The following is a 23,715-nucleotide window of genomic DNA, read 5'->3' on the forward strand; positions in this document are numbered from 1 at the left end:
AGCCGTGTATATTAACAGGATTATCTCTCCTATTTAAAAATGATTAAATTTTGAACTTGTTGGGAAGAAAGTGTTGATGAAAGTAGTGGGAGTGGGGTCTGAGTGATGAGGTGGGGGTCTATGTTAAAATCACAACAGAAACAGAGGATAGGTAGCTTATAGACATTGGGAAGTAAACAATTAAGAAAAAAAAATTCTTTGTTATTTATTTATTCAGAATAGAAAGACAAACCCTTGAATTAAAAAATTAAAAGAAAAAAGTATCCGTGATAAAAGAAATTTACCCAAATTTTTGTTTGAAATGATTGTGTCCAGGTAATGTCAGGTCACTTCAGTAGTCATAGTAATAGTAGCAAAAACAACAACAGAGATGGCCAAGTGGTTAACAACACAGACTAACAACCTGGATGTGCCAAGTTTGAATCCAGTTCATTCACTTAGGGATGTTGGCAACCTTCATTTTTTTTTTTTTTTTTTTTTACACAGAGATCACCACTTATCAAGGCCCGGAAGCCACTCAGGGATAAGGGTTATTGCAAGTACATTACATTAGTGAGGAGATTTGATGAAGTGTTTACTTAAGGGGCGGTTCATTAGGAATTTGTTAACATTAGACTTGAAGACATCCAAGTTGTAGTCCGGAGGGAAGCAGGCAGACGGAACAGAGTTCCACAGGCGTGCAGTTCTAAGAAAGAAGTTTTGTTCATGAAATCCGCGTTTTGATTTAGGCACAGATATAGAGTGGGGGAAATTTTTCACAGTGGATTCAGCTAGACGGGTGTTTTTCGTGAAAGATTGGCGAGGGGGGACCAGGGATTGGAGTTCAGACGAGCACCTGCCATGAAAATAACGATAAAACAAGGATAGGCTTGCAACGTCTCTTCTGTGGGAGAGGGGTTGCAGGGTAGAGAAAAGGGCATCCCCCATGTGATCCATCCTGATTCAAAGTGGAATAAAGATTTAGTATCATTATATCTTGATTTTAATCTTTTTAAAAAGGCATAAAAGTGGTGCAAATTAATTTTCCTGGAACAGGTATTCTTCTAGTTCACTATATATCTTAGAAAAAACTAATATCAGCAGCAGCAGGAAAGTAATGGTGGCTCAGTGGTTAACAACATGAACTGATAACCTAGGTGTGCCAAGTTCAAATCCAGTTCATTCCACAGAAACACTTTCACTTAGGAATGCTGGCTATTTTGACATGGTCCCACCCATAAGTATTCAATATCCTTCGAGAAAGAATTCCTAATAGAAATTAACAAAAAGAATGCCAACAAACAGTCATCATCATGAATGATGCTCCATAAATAAGCAGCAGCAACAGGAAGTGGCTAAGTGGTTTACGACACAGATCGATAACTTGGGTGCATCAAGTTTAAATTCAGTTTATTCCGCAGAAACATTTTAATTTATGGATGTTGGCAATCTTCATGCTGTCCCACTCATAAGTACTTTGCCTTTCTAGAAAAAATTCTAACTAGAAAGATATCAAGTAAACAAACGCCAATAATAATCATCTGATTCATACGAAATGAATGATGCTAAAAAATACCATCATAAATAACAAGAACAAAGAAATTGAAATCAATATCCATGGAAGTCCAATAACTTTTAATTAGTGAAATCTGCCCCAGATTGACATTAATAAAAAAAAAAAATTATATTTGTTTACACAATTAAAAAGTAATTTCATCTTTTCCATTTTTATTTTATTCAGATTTTTGTGTGTGTGGCACATTTTTGCCAATTATTTTGAAATTTAATAAAAGCTCATAAAAATAAATTAAATTTTTTTTTATATATTTACTGGTTTTAAAGGTCATTTTGTGTGTCAAATATCGTAATACTGTTTATAAAGATTGAAATGAACTTTTGCGACTGTAGAAAGTAATTATTTTCTTTCAACTCACTTCTTCACAAATGCAGCAAAAACGGTTGACATGAAAATCAGTTTTCTGATATGTAAATAAAAACCTTAGCAAGCAATAATTTTTACCTTCCTCCAATGGATTCTCAGGATTTCTAATGATTTGTGCACAAAATCTGCTGAGCAAGCAAAGAAACTGATCCACATTTGACTGTCATCCTTCTTTGGTGATCTCCATCTTTAATAGTCTCCTCAACTGAACTCTTAAAACAATATTGCATGGAACATATAAACTACAGGGTGGAATGATAAAATTGTTGCCCTAGAAAAGACGACATGATTCCATTTCCGTTTGATGAAAACCAGTTTTCTTATTAGTTGCAGACTAGTTGGCCAGTTGTGTACAAATCCCAAGAACAATAGGAGCCTTCTATCATGTTTGAAAGTGATACAATGTTCAATGAGCGAGATTGAAGATGCGCCACTATACAACTCATGCTCTCTATTGATCCAAGTTATGACAACAGGACCATTGCCAGCATCCTCAAAATCCATCACTGGATTGCCACGAATAACAGTGACATGTCCAGGGTGATGAAAACAAAGTTTCCGGATACAATTATTGTCTTTGGTGTAGTTTCAAGTGAGGGCTACATCATGCCACTTCACATCTTAGAAGTCGGCTTGAAAGTCAACACCAAAATGTACCTGGATGTGCTGAAGAGTGTGGTGATTCGCTAGTGCAATCAGGTGACCACTGGCAGACGCTGGATGTGGCAGCGTCAGCCCATAAGTCCAAAGAGACCCAGGCTTGGTTTCAGAAGGAGTGTTACGACTTTGTACCCTTCTCTCACTGGCCATCTCTCCTCCCTCGACCTGAATCTGCTGCACTACTTCATTTGGTTTCATTTCAATTACCTCCTTGAAAAATTAATGAATAAATATTTGAAGTATAGCCTATCCTTTTTATTTAATTGGTTTAATTACTATTAATAGTGGCAAAACTTTGGCATATTATATATATATATATATATATATATATATATATATATATATATATATATATATATGAAAAAATGAGGCAATAAAATTATAAATTAATAAAACCAGTAAAGTAATAGCACTCGTGTATGTGTACGTGTGCGTGCATGCAACTCTCTTACAGTGGACAGATCATGACCAAACCTGGTATGATGATGGTCCCCCACCTAGGAATGGTGAATACCATTTTTCAAGGTAATGGTCAAGGTCTTAGCCTATGTTTTTGGGGTTTTTTTTTACATGGGGGTCACCACTTATCAAGGCCCGAAGGCTACTCAGGGATAAGGGTTATTGTGTGTACAGTAATCAATGAGATAGTATTGTAGTAATCATTAGTATTGGGGGTTTTGATAGAGTGCTTTACTTAAGGGGGCGGTTTGTCAGGAGTTTGTTTATGTTGGACTTGAAGACGTCCAAGTTGTAGTCAGTTGCTCATGGAATCTACGTTTGGATTTAGGCACAGATAAAGAGTGGGGAAAATTATTGACAGTAGTTTCAGCCAGACGGGTGTTTCTCATGAAACATTTGCGAGGGGGGACGAGGGATTGGAACTCAGACGAGCATCTGCCATGGAAATAACGATAAAACAAAGACAGGCTCGCAACGTTTCTTCTGTGGGAGAGAGGTTGCAGGGAAGAGAAAAGGGCATCCCCCCCCTAAACCACGAAGTCTATTTTGTACTCTGTCAAGGCAGGATAGGCTGTTTTTAGCAGCTCCTGCCCAGATGTGGCAGAAGTACTCCATCCTTGAACGTACTTGGCTTTTATATAGATAGAGAATTGCATTAGTAGTGAGATATCTTCTGGAGCAGTAGAAGGATCCCACCATTTTCCCAGCATCCCTGGCAACAGATTTGATGTAGTGTTCCATTTCTCTCTTACAGCCCACACCACTGGACTGATCATGACCAAACTTGACATGATGATGGTCCACCTAGAGATGGTGTATACTATTTTTCAAGGTCACAGATTAAGATCAGGACTTTGCTAGTTTATTATAAACTGCTTAAAAAATAGTTGTGCAAATTAGACATGCAAATAGCTGTTTGGGTTTTTTTTTTTCATTTACTATACATACAACATATCAAAATAATATGTTGCATTTTTTATTTAAATAACAACAATCTATTTTTATGGTAATATAGGTGTGATAAATGAAAATAACTTTTGTATTTATACATTTAAAATACTGGATTATTTTACATAAATGTTAAAGTAGTTGCTTATGGATCAAGATCCTCAGTCGAGTCATACCAAAGACAAAAATGGTACTTGATGCCTTCTGATCTAAACACTCGGCAGTATAAAGTGAGGATCAAGGATAAGTGGAGTAATCAGTTAAACAGCCAATGCAAGGGAAGCCTTTAAGTCACCCTCAACTATGGTCGTCTACTTTTTTTTTAATAAAAAAAAACATTTTATAAGCTAATGCATTTCATTCAAAAATGATAAGAATTTTTATTGAACTAATAGAAAGTGTGAATTTTTTTAACAAAAGGTTGGCCAATCAAGAGTAAATAATGTTAGAAGTCATCAATCTACAAAGTTGCTAAAAGTTTGCAATCACACAGAACAAGTCTCTAACCACTGATATCCATGACAAATAACACTCTGCCTGAGAATTCTTCCTTCAGACTCTTCAGCCTAACATTCACAGGCAATATGAACTCGAACAAATACATTGAGGACATTGCAAAGGCTGCTGCAAAGAAAGGGAGTTCCCTCTATCGAGCTAGAAGACTACTCACACTTGAGAGTATCCTGTAACTCTAGAAAGCCACCATTCGCTTATGCATGGAGTATGGTTGTCACATTTGGGTCGATGTATCTACCACTAACCTCTTCTTGGATAAGGTTCAAAAAAGAGTTTTCAATCTAATATATCCCACTTTGTCAACTAAGCTCCAACCCCTGTCCCATCACCGCAGTGTTATATTTCTGTGCCTGTTTTACGGGTATTTTAGTGGAATATACTTTGATGAATTTGTTGTACTTGTGCCCCCTCGATGTACATATCCCTGACAAACCCAGTTAGCAACAAAGTCTCACCCCTTCACTGTTGAGGTCCCTAAATGCGAAAAAGCTTTCTACTCTAATAGCTGCTTCCCTCAAACGTTCCCTTCCTGCTACCTGCTTCCTTAACTGTACTGATACGCAGAAGTTTAAATGTAACATAAACCACCATCTTGTTAATCTTTCCTAGGCATGGTCCCAAATAGTAGCCCCTTATGTTCATGTGGTGATATGCCTTGTTAGGGGTGAACGACAGTTTAAAAAAAAAAAAAAAAAAAAGTTATGTGAAAGTAGAGAAAAGGAGAAAACAAAGGAGAAAGAAAAGAAAAAAGAGGATGAGAGGCTCAAGAGAAAGAACATGTGATGGAGTCATGTGTCTGATTACAATTAAATCATGTTGATACACCAGTTCGTGTTAGATCAACAAAGTTCAGCAATATTGATCCTAGTCAGTCTTTTTGAAACATTTGGGAATACCAGATGTGATAAGCAAACACTCCATCCAACTGTATAAATGGGTACCGCTTTGCTGGGAAATATAACCTTGATATTAAAAATAATAATTATGTACTCTGATGAAATCATAACACTTGTGCCCCCTCGATGTAAATATACCTCGCTCACCCAACAAGCAGCAAAATCCCACCCCTTCACTGTTGAGGTCCCTAGATGCTGGAAAGCCTTCTTCTGATGTGCTTGGAGATGTTGATTCAATATGTGTGGGATATGAGGAGACAGACAATTCAATCCAAGAAAAAACAGAAATGATGGGTGATAATTAAGGCATAGGAGGGTAGTTTGATTTAAGAGGGGGGGATGTCTTTGAAATAAAAAGGATAGATTACGATAGGAAGTGGTAGCAAAAGCATAAATATACAAAGCCATATAAAATCTATATATCTAGAAAAGTGAGAATGTGTGTGTGTGTGTGAGGGCACTTCTCAACCTATATACTCAACAAATTTTGGATCTGCAGATATGAAATTTGGTATATAGGGGACTCAGACATGTGGGAAACTTTTTAACCTGTTTTCATCCAGAAAAAAAGGCTGCTAAGGGGTAAAAATTGAAAAATTGGTACATGGTGGGGTGGGGGTGGACTTGTCAACTGTTTCACGTATGTTCATGCGCAGCTGGAGAACATGACAGCTTCTTAATGTTAAAAAAAAGTTGGTCGAGTGGTTATCATACTTGATTTTAGGTTTTGGTTTCGATCTCAGCTCCAGTATTTTTTGTTTTTTTTACTTACAAGAAGTGAACGGTTTAGAAAAAAAACAAAATACTCGCATACACGTGTCTCAGTTTCTTTCCATTTTTTTTTATTTCATTTTTTTTTTTTTTTAAGGAATTCAACTTTACGTTTAGTACCTACAGTAATTTCTGTTTATAATAAATAGGAATTCTGCATTAATTGAAATATAATATTTCTGCATATTTTATGAACAAACAACGCCTGCTAATAAACTATGCAATATAAAATAAAAGTATAAAAATACATAAAGAAATATTCATGGATTTCCTTTATTGAATAGGTGATTATTAAATCTACATCCACTAGTATATATTTTTGTATTGTCAATTTTTTTTCTGTATGTATATATATCATGTATCACAAGTAATTAAAAAAAAAAACTGTAACATAGTCGACTGTAGATTTTGCTAGAGCTTATTTAAAACCCATAGATTTAGGGGTCTTGAGTGTACAGGCATTTATATATAGACATTTTATAGACGGTATTATAACAATGTAGAAATGTGTTTGTTTTTTTTTTTTGTTTTGTTTTTTCGCAAATGTTTTTATCAAGATGTAAATATAAGTATAAATAAATCGCTATAAATAAAACAGTAGAGGTGTGTGTGTGTATGTGTGTGTGTAAATATTTAACCAATAAAAATGAAAATATCGAAAAAAGGTTATATTGCACGTATCCGTTATGGAACGAAGTTCTCCAAAAAAAAAAATTTCGCTAAATTTCATCGTGTAGTTTTTTTTTTTTTACAGTGAATAAACAATTTGTTATGATACCGAACAAAAGGTTTGTTTTTTAGGAAGAAAAGCTAGTATTAAAGATGGGGAGGGAGTGTCGGCGCTTTAACTGGAGTTATCTCCCCGTGGCGTGTTTAACAAATTCCATAATGGCTGACTTAAGAATGTGTTTTTCCACTGTAAAAAAAAAAAAAAAAAAAACTATTCCATCAAATTAAATGAAATTGGGGGGGGGGGGAGATCTTCAGTCCAAAACGGATACGCACAATATAACCTTTCTTCGATATTTTCATTTTTTAATGTCTCGATTAAACTGTACAAGTATCAAATCTTTCTTACCTATCTTTCGATAGCTACATACATCGGTAGAAAACGCAGCTGGAGCACTAAATTTTTTAGTTTCAATTGTAGACACCAAGTCATTTTTTTTTTTTTTTTTTAACTTTGGAAATCACTACTATATATTAGGTACAATATTATATTCAGTAGAGAATTGGCTCTGTAGTAATTAAAATATATCTAAGCGTATTTTACGACTGGCAAGGCCGAGGGCTCTCCCCTCTCCCTTCCCGCGTATTATATAAATAAATAAAAAATAATAATTGCTAAAAAATAAAATTTTTAGAAAGTACATTTTATGGATTTACCTCCCTTAGAACAATTCGCCTGAATTACTTCCCTTAACAAAATAATCTAGAGTTGCTTCCCTTGTTAATATCCAATGCTAAAAAACAAAAGCATATTAAAGATAATATAGAAGCTAAAAGTGAGCTTCAGTATACTTAGTTAAACTAGCAAATATTTTTATCATATAAAAATCAGAAACATAAATCATAATCTTAATTCAAAAATATATATTGTAAGGAGAAAACTTGTGTAGGTTCTACCTGATGCAGAGATTCAACAGTAAGCATTACAGCAAAGAGCTGCCTGTCTTGTCTGCATGAGTTGTGAATTTAGTGGGTTTCAAAGTTGTCTTTACAACCCACTTTCTTTGAATCTTTACAACCCACTTTCGAGCTGTTTCTGTTTACATCCAAAAGCTGTCACCTCTCAGTCGGTTCAGTGAGGTGTGATAAAAATAGATACAAAGGTTACTTTTTTTTTTACACAGGCATCACCACATTATCAAGGCCAAGAGACCACTCAAGGATAAGGGTTAAAGAGTGTACAGTAGAAATTGGAAAATATAGTAATCATTAGTAATGAAAATTCGGTAAATTTGTTAACTCATATGGAACGGCTCATCAAGAACTTATTTACATTAGACTTGAAGACAACCATATTGTACTCAGCCGGAAAGCAGGAAAACGGAAGACAATTCCACAGGCGTGCAGTTCTAAGAAAGAAGATTTGTTCATGGAATCTACGTTTAGGTTTCGGCACAGATAAAGAGTGGGGGGAATTATTGATAGTGTTTTCAGGTTACTTCTGTTGGGGAGAAAGTGGTCCCGCTGCAGACGTAACAATCTAATGTATGAGATAACCGTCTGGCCAGATGTCAACGGTTATGAATTTAGTAGCTTTGCATTTTGCTTGATTTCCATGACATGCTCTGGTGCGATATAAGGTCATTTCAAGGGTAAATGATTAGTGTTGTTATGCTTGTGATAGATTCAATGTAAGGAACTTCTATACAAGAGTCGTCCTCTTGACTTGGCAAAAAAAATTAGTCGCTTAAACTGATGGAAGAACTGAAGGAAAAACCAGAACAAAGCAGAACTAATCATTCCTTAATAGTGATGAAGGCTTATCAGAGATACCTCTATGCTCCATGTTCAAAAAGTATATATCCTTTATAGCATCCGACGTGAAAGATTGGCTGTCAGCATAGACAGCTATATACCCTCAAAAATAATGTGTCCATTTCTCCACTCTCAAGTTAAATCAGCTGAGTAGACAGCAGCAAGTGAAAGTCGTCCAAAGCAACCAAATACACAAACATCAGTAGGCAAGGTTTTGGCCTTTATATTTTGGGATGTACAAGGTAATAGAACTTTTAAAAAGTTGGATTACCTTGAAAAAAGAAGAACCATCAATAGCAAATATTATATAGCATGTATGTTTCAAAAAAAAAAACTCACCAAAAAAACGGCCATAAATGAAGAAAAAGTTGATCACAACAATGGCAAAACTACATGAAATGAATTTAAAATTGCTTCCACACCCACCTTATTCTCCAGATTTGTCCCCCCAGCAACTACTGATAGCTTGTACATCACAAAAATATACTCCAAGAAAGAGATTTGGCTCTAATAAAGAAGTGATATCAGAAACTGAATTGTATTTTAAGATAAAATATAAATTCTTCTACAAACAGAAGACTATATAAAAATGACAAACAAAACAGGGACATGGAAGTACAAACAGACAAATTCATCCATGCAAAGAGACCAGACATGATAATAGTCAACGAAAAGAAAAAAACTTGCCAAATTGTACATTGCGCCTTCTCAGCAGTTCACTACAGTTAAAAGAAGTATAAAAACAAATACATGGAACTTGCCAGAGAACTGAAAGAGCTATGGAATATGAAGAAAATCACTAGAAGACCAATAATTGTAGGAGCACTAGGAACACACCCGAAAAATCTGGAGAAAATACTTAGAGATATTGAAATGAAAGGGAAGATGGAGTGCATAAAACGAACAGCAATGATAAAAACAATTGAAATATAACAAAAAATCCTTAAATGTAGAAACCAGCCAACATAATGAATGAATGCTAAGATGCCACAGATAATTTGAAATAATAAAATGTATAGAAAGAACATCATACAATCCCAAGAAATCCAATAAACTGATGTCGACACACACACAAATAAATAAATAAAAAAAATGAAAATGCACAGACAATGGCACCAAATTTGATTAGTGTCACACAAAAAAGGCATGAAGGCTCTAAAAGGATGAAAAGACCAAGAAGAGAAAATACCAACCAGAAAGGATGTAGAGAGTATTGAAATCTTGGTTTGGGGGAGGGGGGATTATTATCACTCAAATTCCAGAGAAGAACAATGGTTATTGCTAAGCAACAATTGATTTGCAATAGTTTGTGTCAAAGATGGAGAGTGCTGTAAATCTTGAGAGACTTCTTATCATTCAGACTCCAGGAAACACTACTTGTCACTGCTAGTGAACAATCACTGATAATGACTTGTATGAAATCTCTCATTAAAAGCAAATCAATAAAAATATAAAAATAAATTCTTTTTTTAAAAATCAATAAACAAATAATAAAATTATTTGTCCAGTAGTCCTCACTTTCCATGATTGATATTTTTCTGACTAATGGAAAAGAATTGCAGTTTTCTAGGTTGAAATTTATCCATATTATTGTTGGATAGTTACTGATCTTGAAATAGTAGAGTTTTCTTGTTTTTTTTGGAAAGGGGATTACAGCTTCTTTACACTAAATGGCTTTATGCCTTATATGGAGCGATTTCCATAAAAAATAAATAGAAGTAAAGAGATTTATTAATTTTGATAACACAAGAAGAATGTTGCGACAGATGTATGAAACTTTATGAACTTTTGGATGAAATCAAAGTCGAATAAATTATGGTAGCATTTTCAAGATATCTAAGAAGTTTAGGAAAACATCAAAGATTAAAAACAATTTTTTCTCACTTACATATATAAGGGATCTGTAAAGAATAATTCATATTCTTCAGGGAACTTGTGAAGAATTTATGAAAGCCAAATTGTAGTCCTGTTTGAGGAATGACTAATATCAAAGATGGTGCAAGTCCCCGCCAAAAGCCAAAAATACTTTCCTTCTTTGCAATCTGTATGCAAGCATTATGAAGATGCTTATAAACCTGAAAAATAATAAATTAGCAAAAGTTTATGAAGAGAAAACAGAAAGAAAAACAGACAGAAAAATAATTCTTTTGATTATAGTTTTTTTATATAGAATTCCTAAATTTCTTTTACTGTTACAAAAAATTTGATTAAATTTGTCTATTTTACAGCATATCAATCCCTTTAAATAAAACACCTATTGTGTGTGTGTGCGTATATATATATATATATATATATATATATATTAAGTAAAATGATTGATAATTTATCATTAAAATTAAAAATCGATTTCATAAGGAAGAACAAACAAAATCAGCTTAAAATAGCTCTAGGATATACATGCCTATCGAGCTTATTATATATCTACATTACAACGAGCACGGTTTTCTTTTATTTTAATTGTATTATTGATTGCACTAATACATCAAAATATACTCTGCTCTTTAGACTCTTGTTCTAATCCCCAAAGTAGTCTTTAAATATTCCTATCTATCTAATATATCAATCTACCTACACATTCATATCCTGTATGTATATTTACTTATATTTTACTATATGCATTTACTTACATACTTACTTGCTTGCTTGCTTTATCTGGAATTTGCAGATACCGGCCATCCTCTCCCCTTAAAATAAATTTTTTTTATTTTATTTTTTATTTATTTATTTATTAATTTTTTTTTTATTTAGTGTCTTTTAATAACTCTTGCTGACATTTTCTTAAGTAATAACCTGTACATTTCAGTTGACCTCTATTTTTGCCCTATATTTTTTGCATTTTTCAACGTCATTTTGTCTGGGTCATTTTGACATTTGCTTTTCTATTTTATACTTAATTCTATCACCATTTAATTTTTTTTTTTTCTTCACTGATTTTTCTTAATTACATTTTGTCTCGGCAGCCATGTCAACCGCATATCTTATTTTTCTTTTATTAATATCATTGGAATTTTTTCCCCTTTTCCTTGTACATATTGGTGAATTATTCCATGGATTTCAGCCTTTTGGATTATTTTGGACCATCTTCCAATTGAGTGATTTCCTTAGATTTTACTTGTGCGAATGGAAATTTAATTAACTTTCTTGGATTTACATTTTTGGATTTTACGGTCATTGGATATTTTACCTTTTGCCAGAATATCTATTCACGTAAAATCATTTTTTTCTTCACCATATTCCCTCTCCTTCACGTTTTGTTATCAAGTAAGATCTTTGACTTACTTGCAGTTTCATCAAATACTTTTGCAAAATCCGATCCCGAATTTTGCTAATTCCTACCCTCTGATGAGAAGGAAAGTACTTCTTCGAAACTCCGCAGATTAAGGACTATCCACTTATTAAGTGTTTCCTTTTCGGATTAAATATGTTTTTAACTCTTTTTCAAAGTGTTTTTTTAACATGTTTTATTAACTATTTGATCTTATTATAAGCTCTATCTCCTATTTAGTTTTATCGAGCTTTTACATCTGGTTGAGATTACTTTATAAATATTAATTCTTTAATATTCATAATATACTTTAGTTTTACCATCTTGAATCATTTTGGTAAACTAAACTGTAATTTTTATTTTATTATAAGCTCTTGCTTGGTTGAGCTTTTTATTCTCCCTAGATATGTTTGAAAAGGAACACGTTCCTCTGTCTGCTCAAAATATCCTTATTCCTACCCAACAATTTTGAACTCTGTCATGGCAGACTCCTCCCCAGATGTGGCAACAGTACTCCAGCCTTGGATATACTTAGCTCTTATACAGGTAGAGAATTGCATCAGCAGTGAGATATCTACCAGAGTGGTAGAATGATCGCATCATTTTTCCAGCAGCCTTGGCAACAGATTTGATGTATGCGTTCCATCTCAGATCAAGAGTAAAAGTCAGACCCAGAAACTTATCAAAACATGGAGCTTCCCCAAGACGAGAGATTCATTTCTATTGCTGCCATATGAGGATCAGAATGATGATGATGTAAAGATATAAGTTTGGTTTTAGATGCATTAACAGTAACCAAACACCTATTTCTCCATTGCACCAGGTGCTCAAGATCAGAGGAAAGAGAATTAGAGAGAACTTCATCGTTTACTGCCTTTGAAGTATCGCCATATATGGTAGTGTCGTCAGCATAAATGTCTACGAATGATCTTAGGATATGATTTTTGAGATCATTAATGTAGATCAGGAAGCGAGTTGGGCCCAGCATGGACCCTTGAGGGACTCCAGTATTAATAATGTGAGCTTCTGATATCTGCCCATCAACCACTACTCTTATGAACCTATCACAGAGAAATGATTTAATAATTGAAAAAACCTTTCTAGCTATATCGTAGCTGGAGATATTGTGGAGTAGACCTTTATGCCATACTTTTTCAAAAGCCTTTGATATGTTAAGAGCAATTGCCCTAGAATGGAAGCCTCCATTGAGAGATTCGCTAATCCTATGAGATATAACTATTAGCACATTGCAGTAGATCTAGCAAAATGGAAACCATATTGCATGTCACTGAGGAAATTATTTTTGCTGGGGTGATTGACTATTTCTCTATTTAACACAGATTCCAGCAACTCACTTATGATGCACAGGAGACTGATTGGTCTGTATTGAGACGGAGATGACCGATCACCTGAATTTTTAAATATGAGACTTACTGATGAGGTTTTCCAGGGTGTTATGAAGCAATTCTCCTTAAAACAATGTTTCAACAGCTTTGTAAGTATGGGAGCTAGTTCTGGTTGAAGCTTTTTCAGCACTATAATAGGAATGCTGTCAAGGCCAGTTGCTTTGCTGGAATCAAGGTTTTTTACTAGCTTGGCAACATCACACACTTATATTTGTATGCCGCATAACATGTTTTCAGACACAGGAGGAAATACAGAGGTTGGCAGCCTTGATCGCATAGAGTAGAATTAGCTGCAAAGTTCTTGGCAAAAAGTTTGGCTTTGTCTGATGCTGACAAGATTACCTCATGACGATTGAGGATGGTTGGGATAGAGCATATGCTGCTATTCAGGACTGTTTGTTATTTGCCAAAACTCGTGGGAACGAAGCCACTCCTCAACTACTCTGGACTTGACGAACTGAGCATACAACTCTCTTGCATGCTTTATTACTCTTTTACAGTGGTTACTGGCAGTCTTGAATGCAGCTTTAGTCTCAGTACATCTATTATGCTGGAAGCTATAGAAATAGTGATTTCTGTGCGCAATGGCAGCAGCACAGTCTGGCGAGAACCACATCTGGCTGTTAAGTTTTTGCTGGAATTTTTTGGAGGGTATGAAGCGATCTATACCTACAATTAACCATTCTGTCAAATCTGATACAATAAAGGATACATTCTTTTTAAACATGGAATGCAGAGGTAGATCTGATATAAATGTACAGAAGCTAGCCCAATCAGCCATAGAGTATTGATATACTGTACGATGGAGAAGTATGTCAGAGGACTTATTACATTTTGTTTTTATCTTAACTGGGACAACCGAGTGGTCAGAAGATCCCAGTGGAGACAGAATGGAAGATGAACAAAGCTCAGGGCAAGCCGTAAGAAAAACATTTAGGAGACTTGCACACTGATTGTCAGTGTCGGACACACAGGTGGGTTTTTGAATAATCTGAGTTAGGTCATAAGCAATGGAGAAATTGTGACAAAACCTCCCCTCATCATATCTTGTCTGAGTAGGTTAACCATTTCACATTATGAATATTGAAGTCTCCACATACGTGAATATTAGCCGAAGGATGAGCAGACAGGATGTGGTCAATTTTCTCAGATAAGTTCTTAAATATAGTAACTTCGCTGTTGTGGGGCGATAGAGAGCAAATATAAATGTAGTGGTGTGAGCAAGTGCAATACAGAAGCACATATATGGCAATTTAGGGTCTTCTCTGGAGATGTCCCTACCACATGGAAAACTATCTCTAATGTAGGCACATATTCCATGCCCATATTGGGGGTCAGACTTGGATGCTAAATTAAAATCCTTTAATTACGAACTTATCTAGAAAAATAGTCGATCCAATGTCAGTTTAGCTTAGAAATATTTAGATTTTTACTTGGATGCTTGTAGGATATGTTTAACACTTCGTGAGGATCGAACTCTTGAAAATGGTAATGTGATATTCGATTTCAAACTTCACGAAATATGACATTAAATACCTTCATTTCGTCTTAGTCAACTATTTTAAAAGGGAAGTAACTCTGCTTATTTTTAAACGATTTATTTCCCTTGGTATTGATTGTATTCACATTTGGTTCAATCAAGGGAAGTAGCTTTGTTATTTTATTGAAAGAATTACGTGCATTATTGTTTTTGTTAATACTAGCGAGTGTGGGCATTGCCCGGTGGTAAAATACGCTTAAATATAATTTGATTTATCCAAAATCGATACTGAAAGCAAAAAATTGAGACAGACAGACAAAAATAGTGAGTTTTATAAATGACTAGCGAGTAGGGATGAAGGGAAGGGCGTAAAATATGCTTTGATACATTTTCATTTATCCAAATTTCGTATATATATTATAATGGAGTCATGGCCTACTATAATAATACGGCCGTATATGTCACACTGAGGCAATTTTCTAAGAAGCCATTGAAACTAAGACAAAGGGAGGTAACTCAGAAATTGTTTTCTATTCAAACATTATTTCAGATGTTAATGTTTAGATAATTAGATAATTATTTCAGGTTTTAATATTTGAAATAATGCTTAAATGAATTCTACTTAAATATTTTACTGTTATCTTGTCCAAAGTAAAATGTTTCCATTAATTAGATGTATTTTTCCCGTTTATTTCTTTATAACACAACAAAACAAAAACAAATTCATTTTGAGTTGTCTCCCCTGACCTTAAAATAATTTTGTTGTTTATAACTATGAAAAAAGAAATTTGTTTTGACTGCAACCGGTTATTTGTTTTTTAAAGATTTTATTAGAATATCTTTCTTTTTTTTAAGAATATCAGAATATTTACAAAGCACATGAATATATAGATTGAAAAGGAAGTAAATTGTTTTTCACTCTGTAACAAAATTATCATACCCATCATTCAGCAGTTCTTTCATAAGCATTGCTTGTGCTCTCAAAGTTGTGACAAATGCTTTGCTAGTCTGTGCAGTGAGGCAAAAGTCAGACATTTTTTACCAAGACTCGACCCAGTTAAAAAATGTTTGGTAAAAGTTGATTTTATCATCACTTGCAGTAACAGCATTATTCAAAAAATTAGGGGTAAATCTTTTATTAAACACCATATCAATTTAAGAAAATTTGCAATGTCGGTCTGTTCTGGAAAGTAGCTTTTACAAGCAGCAATTATTGTCTTGTGGAATATAGCAAATTGACACTTTGCTTATTGTCACCGGGATGGAATGCCTTGAAAGTTAATTTTGGTGTTTTTCGTAATGTAGCATACCCCTGTCCTTGTCATATATTTTATAAATAATAAGATAAAACTCATGACTAGGAACACAAATGAAGGTCCAAAATATTGAAATCGAAAGAAGGAAACACAAACTTGCTTTTGTTTAGTAAACTGTTTCGAATATTCTTCAACAAATGAACAGTGTCAAAAAAGGAAAAAAAAATGTTTGGAGAATCTGGATAAGTAATAAAATGTTTTTTATCTTCAAATTTGTTTAATAAAATTTTAAAGGCATTAACATTTGCAGAATGGTTGTCTGCAACTACAGCCCTTATATTAAATCCTGCATTTAAAAGCTGTACAATTCATGCAATTATCTCCTGAGAGATCCAGTAATCAGTAACAGTCACTTCAGGACAGACTTTAACTACAGTTGGCACTGTCTCCTTCAACCCTAAAATCATAAATATCATGATACCTTTATATAAGTTGCCAGTTTCATCAGCACCAACATACTTCCCACCATGAAACTGAGTTCCCTTTTGAAGGTACATTTCATCCAACATGAAGATACAATCCTGAGAAAGTTTACCTTTTCCCATTTTGCAGCAGTTATAGATTCTACATCACCTTTTTGTATTTTTTCTAATGAAGAAAATGAAAGAAATGGTAATTGCTCAACAAGTAGTTTATATGCTTGAAGAGAAGTATAGCGCAATAATAAAGAGAATCTGATTAGTTCAACAGAAAATGAAGGGCGACCCTTGGGTTTAAAATGTTGAAATTTGTATAGTTCTTTTAGAATGGAATTTGGAAGTTCTGCTACAATGTTTTGAATATAAGAGGAGAAATTTTCCAACATGCTATATCTTGTAAGTTTTGCATTATGACCCTTCACAAACCAATGTGGTAATGGTATTGGATTTCCATAATACTGAAGTTGAACGTGTAAAATGTTGTCAATCCGAATGCACTCTTTCAGTAATGGAAAATTTGTCTCAAAATCTATCCGGAAAATCCATACATATTTTTCATTTTTTAAAAACTGAAACCAGTGGGGCAACACTTTGTTTCTTTCAAATCTTCGAACCTCATAATAATATCTGCTGAAAGAAAATTTGGTAGTTCATCATCTTGGTAATTTCGATCCTTTGGGGCTTTTCTCATTGTGTTTGATGTAGGTAGAAGAGATGGCTTAATAGTCACTAACGGTGAATGGTATTGGATGTAGGGACCAATTTAACTTATTTCTTTTCACTTTTAAAATAAATTTTTCCCAAATGTTTTATGCATAAAACTGAATTTTTTGTTGCAATCTAATCAGCACGATTTACAAATTTTGTCCATTTTTCAAACGGGTCGGGTTTGCCATGTGGAAAATGAAAAGGTGATAGATTTTCGTGGTTTTTATAACCAGTTTTGCAGCCAAATGCAACGCATTTGTTCACCATTTTGTTAAGAAAATTATAAAAAAACTTAAACAATATTTTAAAAATTATATTTTTAACAATATTTAAAACGGGTAGAAAAAATTCAACAAGTAGAGATCGCAAAAATGGGTGTAAGCATAAAGATCGCTTATGTCTTTGAAAAAAGAAATCAAGGGAGGTTACTCTACTGTACTTTTGTTCTGTAAATTAACATGGATAAAAACGGTGAAAAACATTTCATATGGATAAAAACGTATTTTTAGAATAAAATAATATAAAAATATTTAAATAAAAGTTTATTATTCATTATTTCAAGAGTTAATATAAACTACTTTTGAGTTATTTCCCTTTGAAATTTTCAACGTTGTATGCGGCTCGAGCTTACAGTTTTCCATAATAAAAACAGTGGCCTCTTAGAAACGTGGCCTCTTATGTAACATATGGGCCGTATGTATAGTAGGCCATGATGGAGTCAATTCTCTATTGATTATTTCATATGATATTGTATCCAATATATAGTCGTGATTTGAAAAGTAAAAAAAAAATGTGACTTGGGTGTCATTGAAACCGAAAACAAAATTTTAAAGCAAAAAATAGAGACAGATACACAGACATAGCTTTATAAGTGACTACAATAAATTAGAATGCTGTAATGCCATTTTCATTGTATCTATTATTAATGTTTATACTCTAATTTACGTGAGTAAAATATTTAAAAGTATTTTCATGTTTAGTTAAACCCCCCCCCTCTCCTACAAATATATGACTTTCAAATCATAAACCATTTCCGGAGTAGAAAAGTAAATATTATGTATAAACATTTTGGCCTTTCCCTTTACTTAAAAATTCACCAAAAATCAGAAAATTAACCAATTTTAATGAAATTTTAAGTATTTATCAAATAATGATCGCGGAATATAATGAACTAATTATTTTTATTTAAATCCGAGTGGAAATGTATTATTTTGTTAAAACAAAAAATACGTTTACTAAAGTTATGGTTTTCAGTAGTAAATTAAAAAAAAATGCAAGAATTTATTTTTGCTTTTTTTATATAAATAAAACATCGTAATTTGTAACAATAAAAATAAAATAAAATAATTTTTACAGGAACATTACGAAAAAAGCCCCTAAATCCATATTAATGAATTCGATATAATTCGAAGAAAAATGAATTTCTCTAACCAATAATATTACCATTGAATTAAGTATTGTTTATTTAATATTTTCACATAAAAAATATTATAATAGCAAAAATATTTCTACTTTTTTTTTTAAATTACAGATTTCGCATAATTTTTATATGCAAGATTTTAATTTCCTTGCTCACAAGAATGTGAAACTTTCAGCATAACATAATTTTTTATATAATCTCAAACAATAATTTTAAAAAATTTAATTTTAAAACAGGAACATAAAAATTAAATTAAAAAATGATAAAAATTGATACAAACGTTCACAATAGGAATGCGTGGATGCACGTCTGGAAAAAAAAAATCTGACACCCCTACCTCCTTTTACTATCGTGACTTCATTTTGAAACAGCGTTTCGATTGGCTGAAATTTTGGGCCTCCTTATAATCGTGTTTACAAAACAAAATTTTAGTTTGTTGCATTTTTGGCAAACGGTAAATTACTTGCTTTGTGAGGGCTAATTAAGTTATTTTTGCACAAACAAGGTGTTTTTTTTTTTAAATTTAATTCAATATCTTAGGACTTTACTTTATTAATTATCTTTAAAATTGACCCAAAAAACTAATATTTATCTTTTAAAGGATTTTTACAATGAATTTATTTAACTTCAAAATTTAGCTGAATTGGTTAGCTCGCCGTGAAAACATTTTTCATGACTTTTTTTTTCACATGTACAAATATTTTTTTCTCTCAAGAAATTAACTTTAGTCTCTAATCTTTCAAATACAATCAAAAAGTAGTCGGAAACCTACAAAAAAATTATGATAAATCGGCTTTCAAAAGTAGGTCCCCCTATTTTTGCCTGCCCATTTTTGCCCGTACCTCATAAATATAGATGTTCATATAACCAACTTAAAAAGAATCTTCTTTAAGAAGTTTCAAAACGAAATTGGAAAATCTTATGGATTGTGAAAATAAAGTGTTTCGTGATCAAACAATATTTTTTGCAGAAATTTATTCCTATTTGACTCAGGTAAATTATTTTGAGTCAAGAACAAATGGCATCTATGTTCTGTTTTCCACAAGGAAACAAATAAGTATTGTGATCAAACGATATTTTTCGGGAATTAATTTCTATTTCAGTCGTATAAATTCTTTCCAATTGAGATTGTGCCTAATTTATAGAAGTGATTAAAAAATATATCATTAAATCGATGCAGCTTTTATTCCGAAACTCGATTGACGACCAACACTGTCCAGTCGTAAAATATGCTTAAATATGATATTTTCATTTATCCAGATTTTATATATATTATTATCGAGTCAATTCTCTATCGATTATTTCACGATATTATACTGAATGTATAGTCGTAATTTCAAAAGTAGAAAAATAAAAAAATTTTGACTTGAGTGCCATCAGCTAGAATCAAAACCAAAACTGATAGCAAAACTGTAGCATTAAACGCTGGTGACATTACCACTGTCACTGACATTGTCACTCAGATATGAAATCATTAAAAATAATTATCATAAATGTACAAAATGCATAATGATTTGTGCATGTGTATAAGAGTTGATTCATGCTTGACAAGTTATTTCTTTCAATTTTGACCCCTTGTTTTTTGACTCCTGAAAAAACATAATAAAAGAATGGCTGACAAAAAGTGCAATCATTTGAGGCGTCTTGCATTGTTCTGCGATCTACCAGTTTTGAAGAGATACAATTTGAAAAAAATGGAGATGGACAAACAGACATAGTGAGATTTTTAAATGAGATTTATATTGCCGATGATAAGGACATCTAAGAAACAATCATATTAACTGTAGAAATTATTAATAAAACAGAACTTGCCTTTGGTTCTCCCTGAGCTACAAATCGTGTGCGTATAACATCCACAGGTTGGACAACAATTGTAGACACACCTCCAGCAAGAGATCCACAAATCAAATGCGACATCGGTTGAAGTTTTTCTGTGTAATGTTCAGGCATCATTACAAATGCCGTTTTGGTAAAGAACTCAAAAGACGAAAACTAAAAAAAGAACACAAAAGAAATTGCATTATATAAAACACAAGAAAGGTTATCTGACATTATCAACCTGGTGAAAGGGCAGGTATTAAAACACTGGCTAAAATACTCAATAGTCTTCGCAGAGTTGCCTGTCAATTCAATTGGATAAAATGTTGGTATTTCTTCAAAATTTGATCTGAACTTAAAACAATTGAAAATTATTCTTTGATCAGAAAAGATATTAAAATGAAAATAATTAAAAATTACTTTGTATGACTAAATAAAAAGTATCGATAAATATTATTGAAAATTTAATGTAAAACAAAAATATTTCATTTATTTTTGTTTACGTTGTAAAGACATACATCTACTGCTAACAGATCGAGGAAGTCAGTTTATGTCATAAATAAATGAATGAGGGGAAGGAAAGATTTTGTCAAAAGGTCCTTGGAGTCTGTTTATATTTGCATAAGATAATGTGCAAAAATTTTAACTTAATGTGCACCGCCATTTAACGATTTATATTAGAAAATTGCTTTAATTTTGTGACTTGTTTCAACTGTGTAAATGCACTTGTACATCCAAGAATCCAGAACACATTAAACTAGAAATGTTTAACTACACTTATTTCATAATAGACAATTCTCCAGTTTACAGTTTTGAATTTTTGAGACGAGGGATGATCGTTTATATTATTTTGATTAATCAGATTAATCTTCTCATCTTGAGTGTTATTTGTACAACGTTTAGGTCGATGTAACCGCCGACTTTCTTCAGATGTATAAGTCGCCATGTTTGATGAAAGAGAAGGAGGTAATTCTATACTTCCAAAGGATTCATGACAAAAAATGCATACACGAGATTTCATGTAAATGTGGAAACTTTACAAAGGCGAGTCTTGTCATCCACTAAAAGAGGAACACTGAAAAGCCGTACTATGTGAAGAAATTGAAAAATCAGGTATGGCTGACGACATATGGAAGGAAAAAGTATTTCCTCTTCCTTTATGGGATGAAGTGAAAATTATAGACAGAAGAACGGTGGAGAGTAAGACGACTTTAAAAAAATAGTGCATATGCTGGCGAACGATTAACTTTTAAGCTGACCTAGCTTAGAATTTAACAAGATATGAAAGCCATTAATTATAAACAACATAAACCATAATTTAACTACACTGAAAATAATAAGAGTAATATAATTTCATATATTGTAGAATTTTACAGTATATGCAGACCTTCAATTATAATTTGCTGTTAATACAGATACATCGTAATTTAGTTGCATTTAAGAACAGTAATATGAAAATAATTTCATTATTAGACATTTTTTTCGCATCTTTTTTTTTAGAGAATTGTTCATTCATATTCAAGGGAGATAATCTTAGATACTCAAATTGGAATTACCTCCCATTAACCGTGTTTTGATTTAACGTGTTAACGTTATAATTTAATGGATTTCCCTCCTTTTCCTTTTTCCCCTCTTTTTTATTTTTATATTAGTCACTAGATAATAAATACATTTAAAAAATATATGAAAATTAAAAAATACATCTTGTTAATGAAAATTAAAAATTAATAATACAAGAGAACACGTGGTTTTAACAATTATGTTTTATAGGCACCATTTGGTTAATAAATTTAAGTTTTAAGAACTTATTAGCCTGGGTGCCTGGTGTTGCCCGGGTGTTTGGAAGTGTGTGTTGAGCAAAAAAAAAATAATAATAAGTGGTAGCAAGTAGGCAGGCTCGAACCTGTACCGCGAAGGAGGAAAAGAACGCGTAAAAAAAAAAAAGTGACATCTTTGCTGTTGCGGCTGCGCCCATCGCCAAACCGGAAGTGACGTAGGTTTAAATTAAGGCTAGTCAATCAAAAAGAGGTGATGACTTTCAAAAATATCGGCGAAAAAAGTGACCCCTCCCCCCACCTGCCTGTAGAAAAGTGCCCAGTTGAGGGTGAAGGAATTAATGTTTTTAGCCAATTTTTCGATATTTGCCTACAAATGATATCAATTTCATGAAAATTTGTCGCCTCTGTCAAAAGTTTTAGGCAGACATACAAACATACATACATACATACATAAATACATTTAAACAGACAGGTGAGATTTATATTATAGATGATTGGTTGATGGATCTAATTAAACTTTATCACCCCCCCCCCCACCTTTTTGTTTAGAAATGATATTCCTAGTGTTTTGATTGATAGTTTTATTGCCGTTCTATTTTCTTTTAAATTTACTTTCGATTAGAATGTAAATCTAGAACCTCGGAAGTGTAGTGTTACCCCCCTTTCCGTTTATCAAACATGGTGCCTTATAAACCTGAACAAGGTCAGAGATTACTTTAACCAAAACGTTGTGTTCAAGATGAGATTATTAGTTTGATTAATCCAAATAACACAATTTTTCGGTTTGTCTTAATAAACATGAAAATATTAATCAAAATTTCTGGTTTATTGATTAAATCTTTAGAGAACATGTGCAGCGCATACACATGCACGCACACCCTTAAAAGTAGATTTTAATTAATTTTTGTTCATTCTTTTAAATACTATTAATCAAGCACGTTTTTTAAATTATTTTTAAAACACACATAAAATAAAATGAAAAAAGTGCATGATGTATGAAATTATTTTAAACAAAATATTATTTCAGTTCTGAATTTTTTAGATAAGGTATGAATGTTTGTATTATTTAGATTAATTGAACAGTCATTCTCATCTTGAGTGTTACCTGCACAACTTTTCTCACACTTTTTTTCTGCCAAAAAAAAAAACATGGGGACTTTTACACTTGAGAAAGGTCAAAGGTTACATAAACCGAAATGTTGCACAGATGAAAACACTCAAGACGAGAATGATTGTTCGATTCATCCAAATAATACAGAATATTATTTGAATATATCATCACTCTTAAATTTTTCCTCAACGAAATCAGTGTATTTTAATTTGTAAACAATATTTTCATTTAGAGTTTTGCTTTCCCTTCATCTATGCATAGACGTTGTAGGAGGATATCATAGAGTACATGTCGTTGCCTCGAATGATAGCTATAAAGATGTGCTTGAACATCCAAACA

The 23,715-nt window shown here is 32.8% G+C and overlaps 1 protein-coding gene across 2 annotated transcripts in view; it reads right to left on the minus strand.

The window, feature by feature from the left end:
- Positions 1 to 23,715, minus strand: part of LOC145293280 (mitochondrial thiamine pyrophosphate carrier-like) — a 145,160-nt gene that overhangs the window by 32,650 nt on the left and 88,795 nt on the right. For both annotated transcript variants that reach the window (XM_080139881.1, XM_080139882.1), the window contains exons 4-5: positions 20,482 to 20,661; positions 10,544 to 10,730 (exon numbers count right to left, since the gene is read on the minus strand). In XM_080139881.1, coding sequence (XP_079996007.1) covers positions 10,544 to 10,730; positions 20,482 to 20,661 — 367 coding nt within the window. The remainder of the gene's footprint in view (positions 1 to 10,543; positions 10,731 to 20,481; positions 20,662 to 23,715) is intronic.

This window comes from Euprymna scolopes, chromosome 14 (assembly GCF_053919585.1).
Source record: "Euprymna scolopes isolate OS-2025 chromosome 14, ASM5391958v1, whole genome shotgun sequence".
NCBI classification, from domain to species: domain Eukaryota; kingdom Metazoa; phylum Mollusca; class Cephalopoda; order Sepiida; family Sepiolidae; genus Euprymna; species Euprymna scolopes.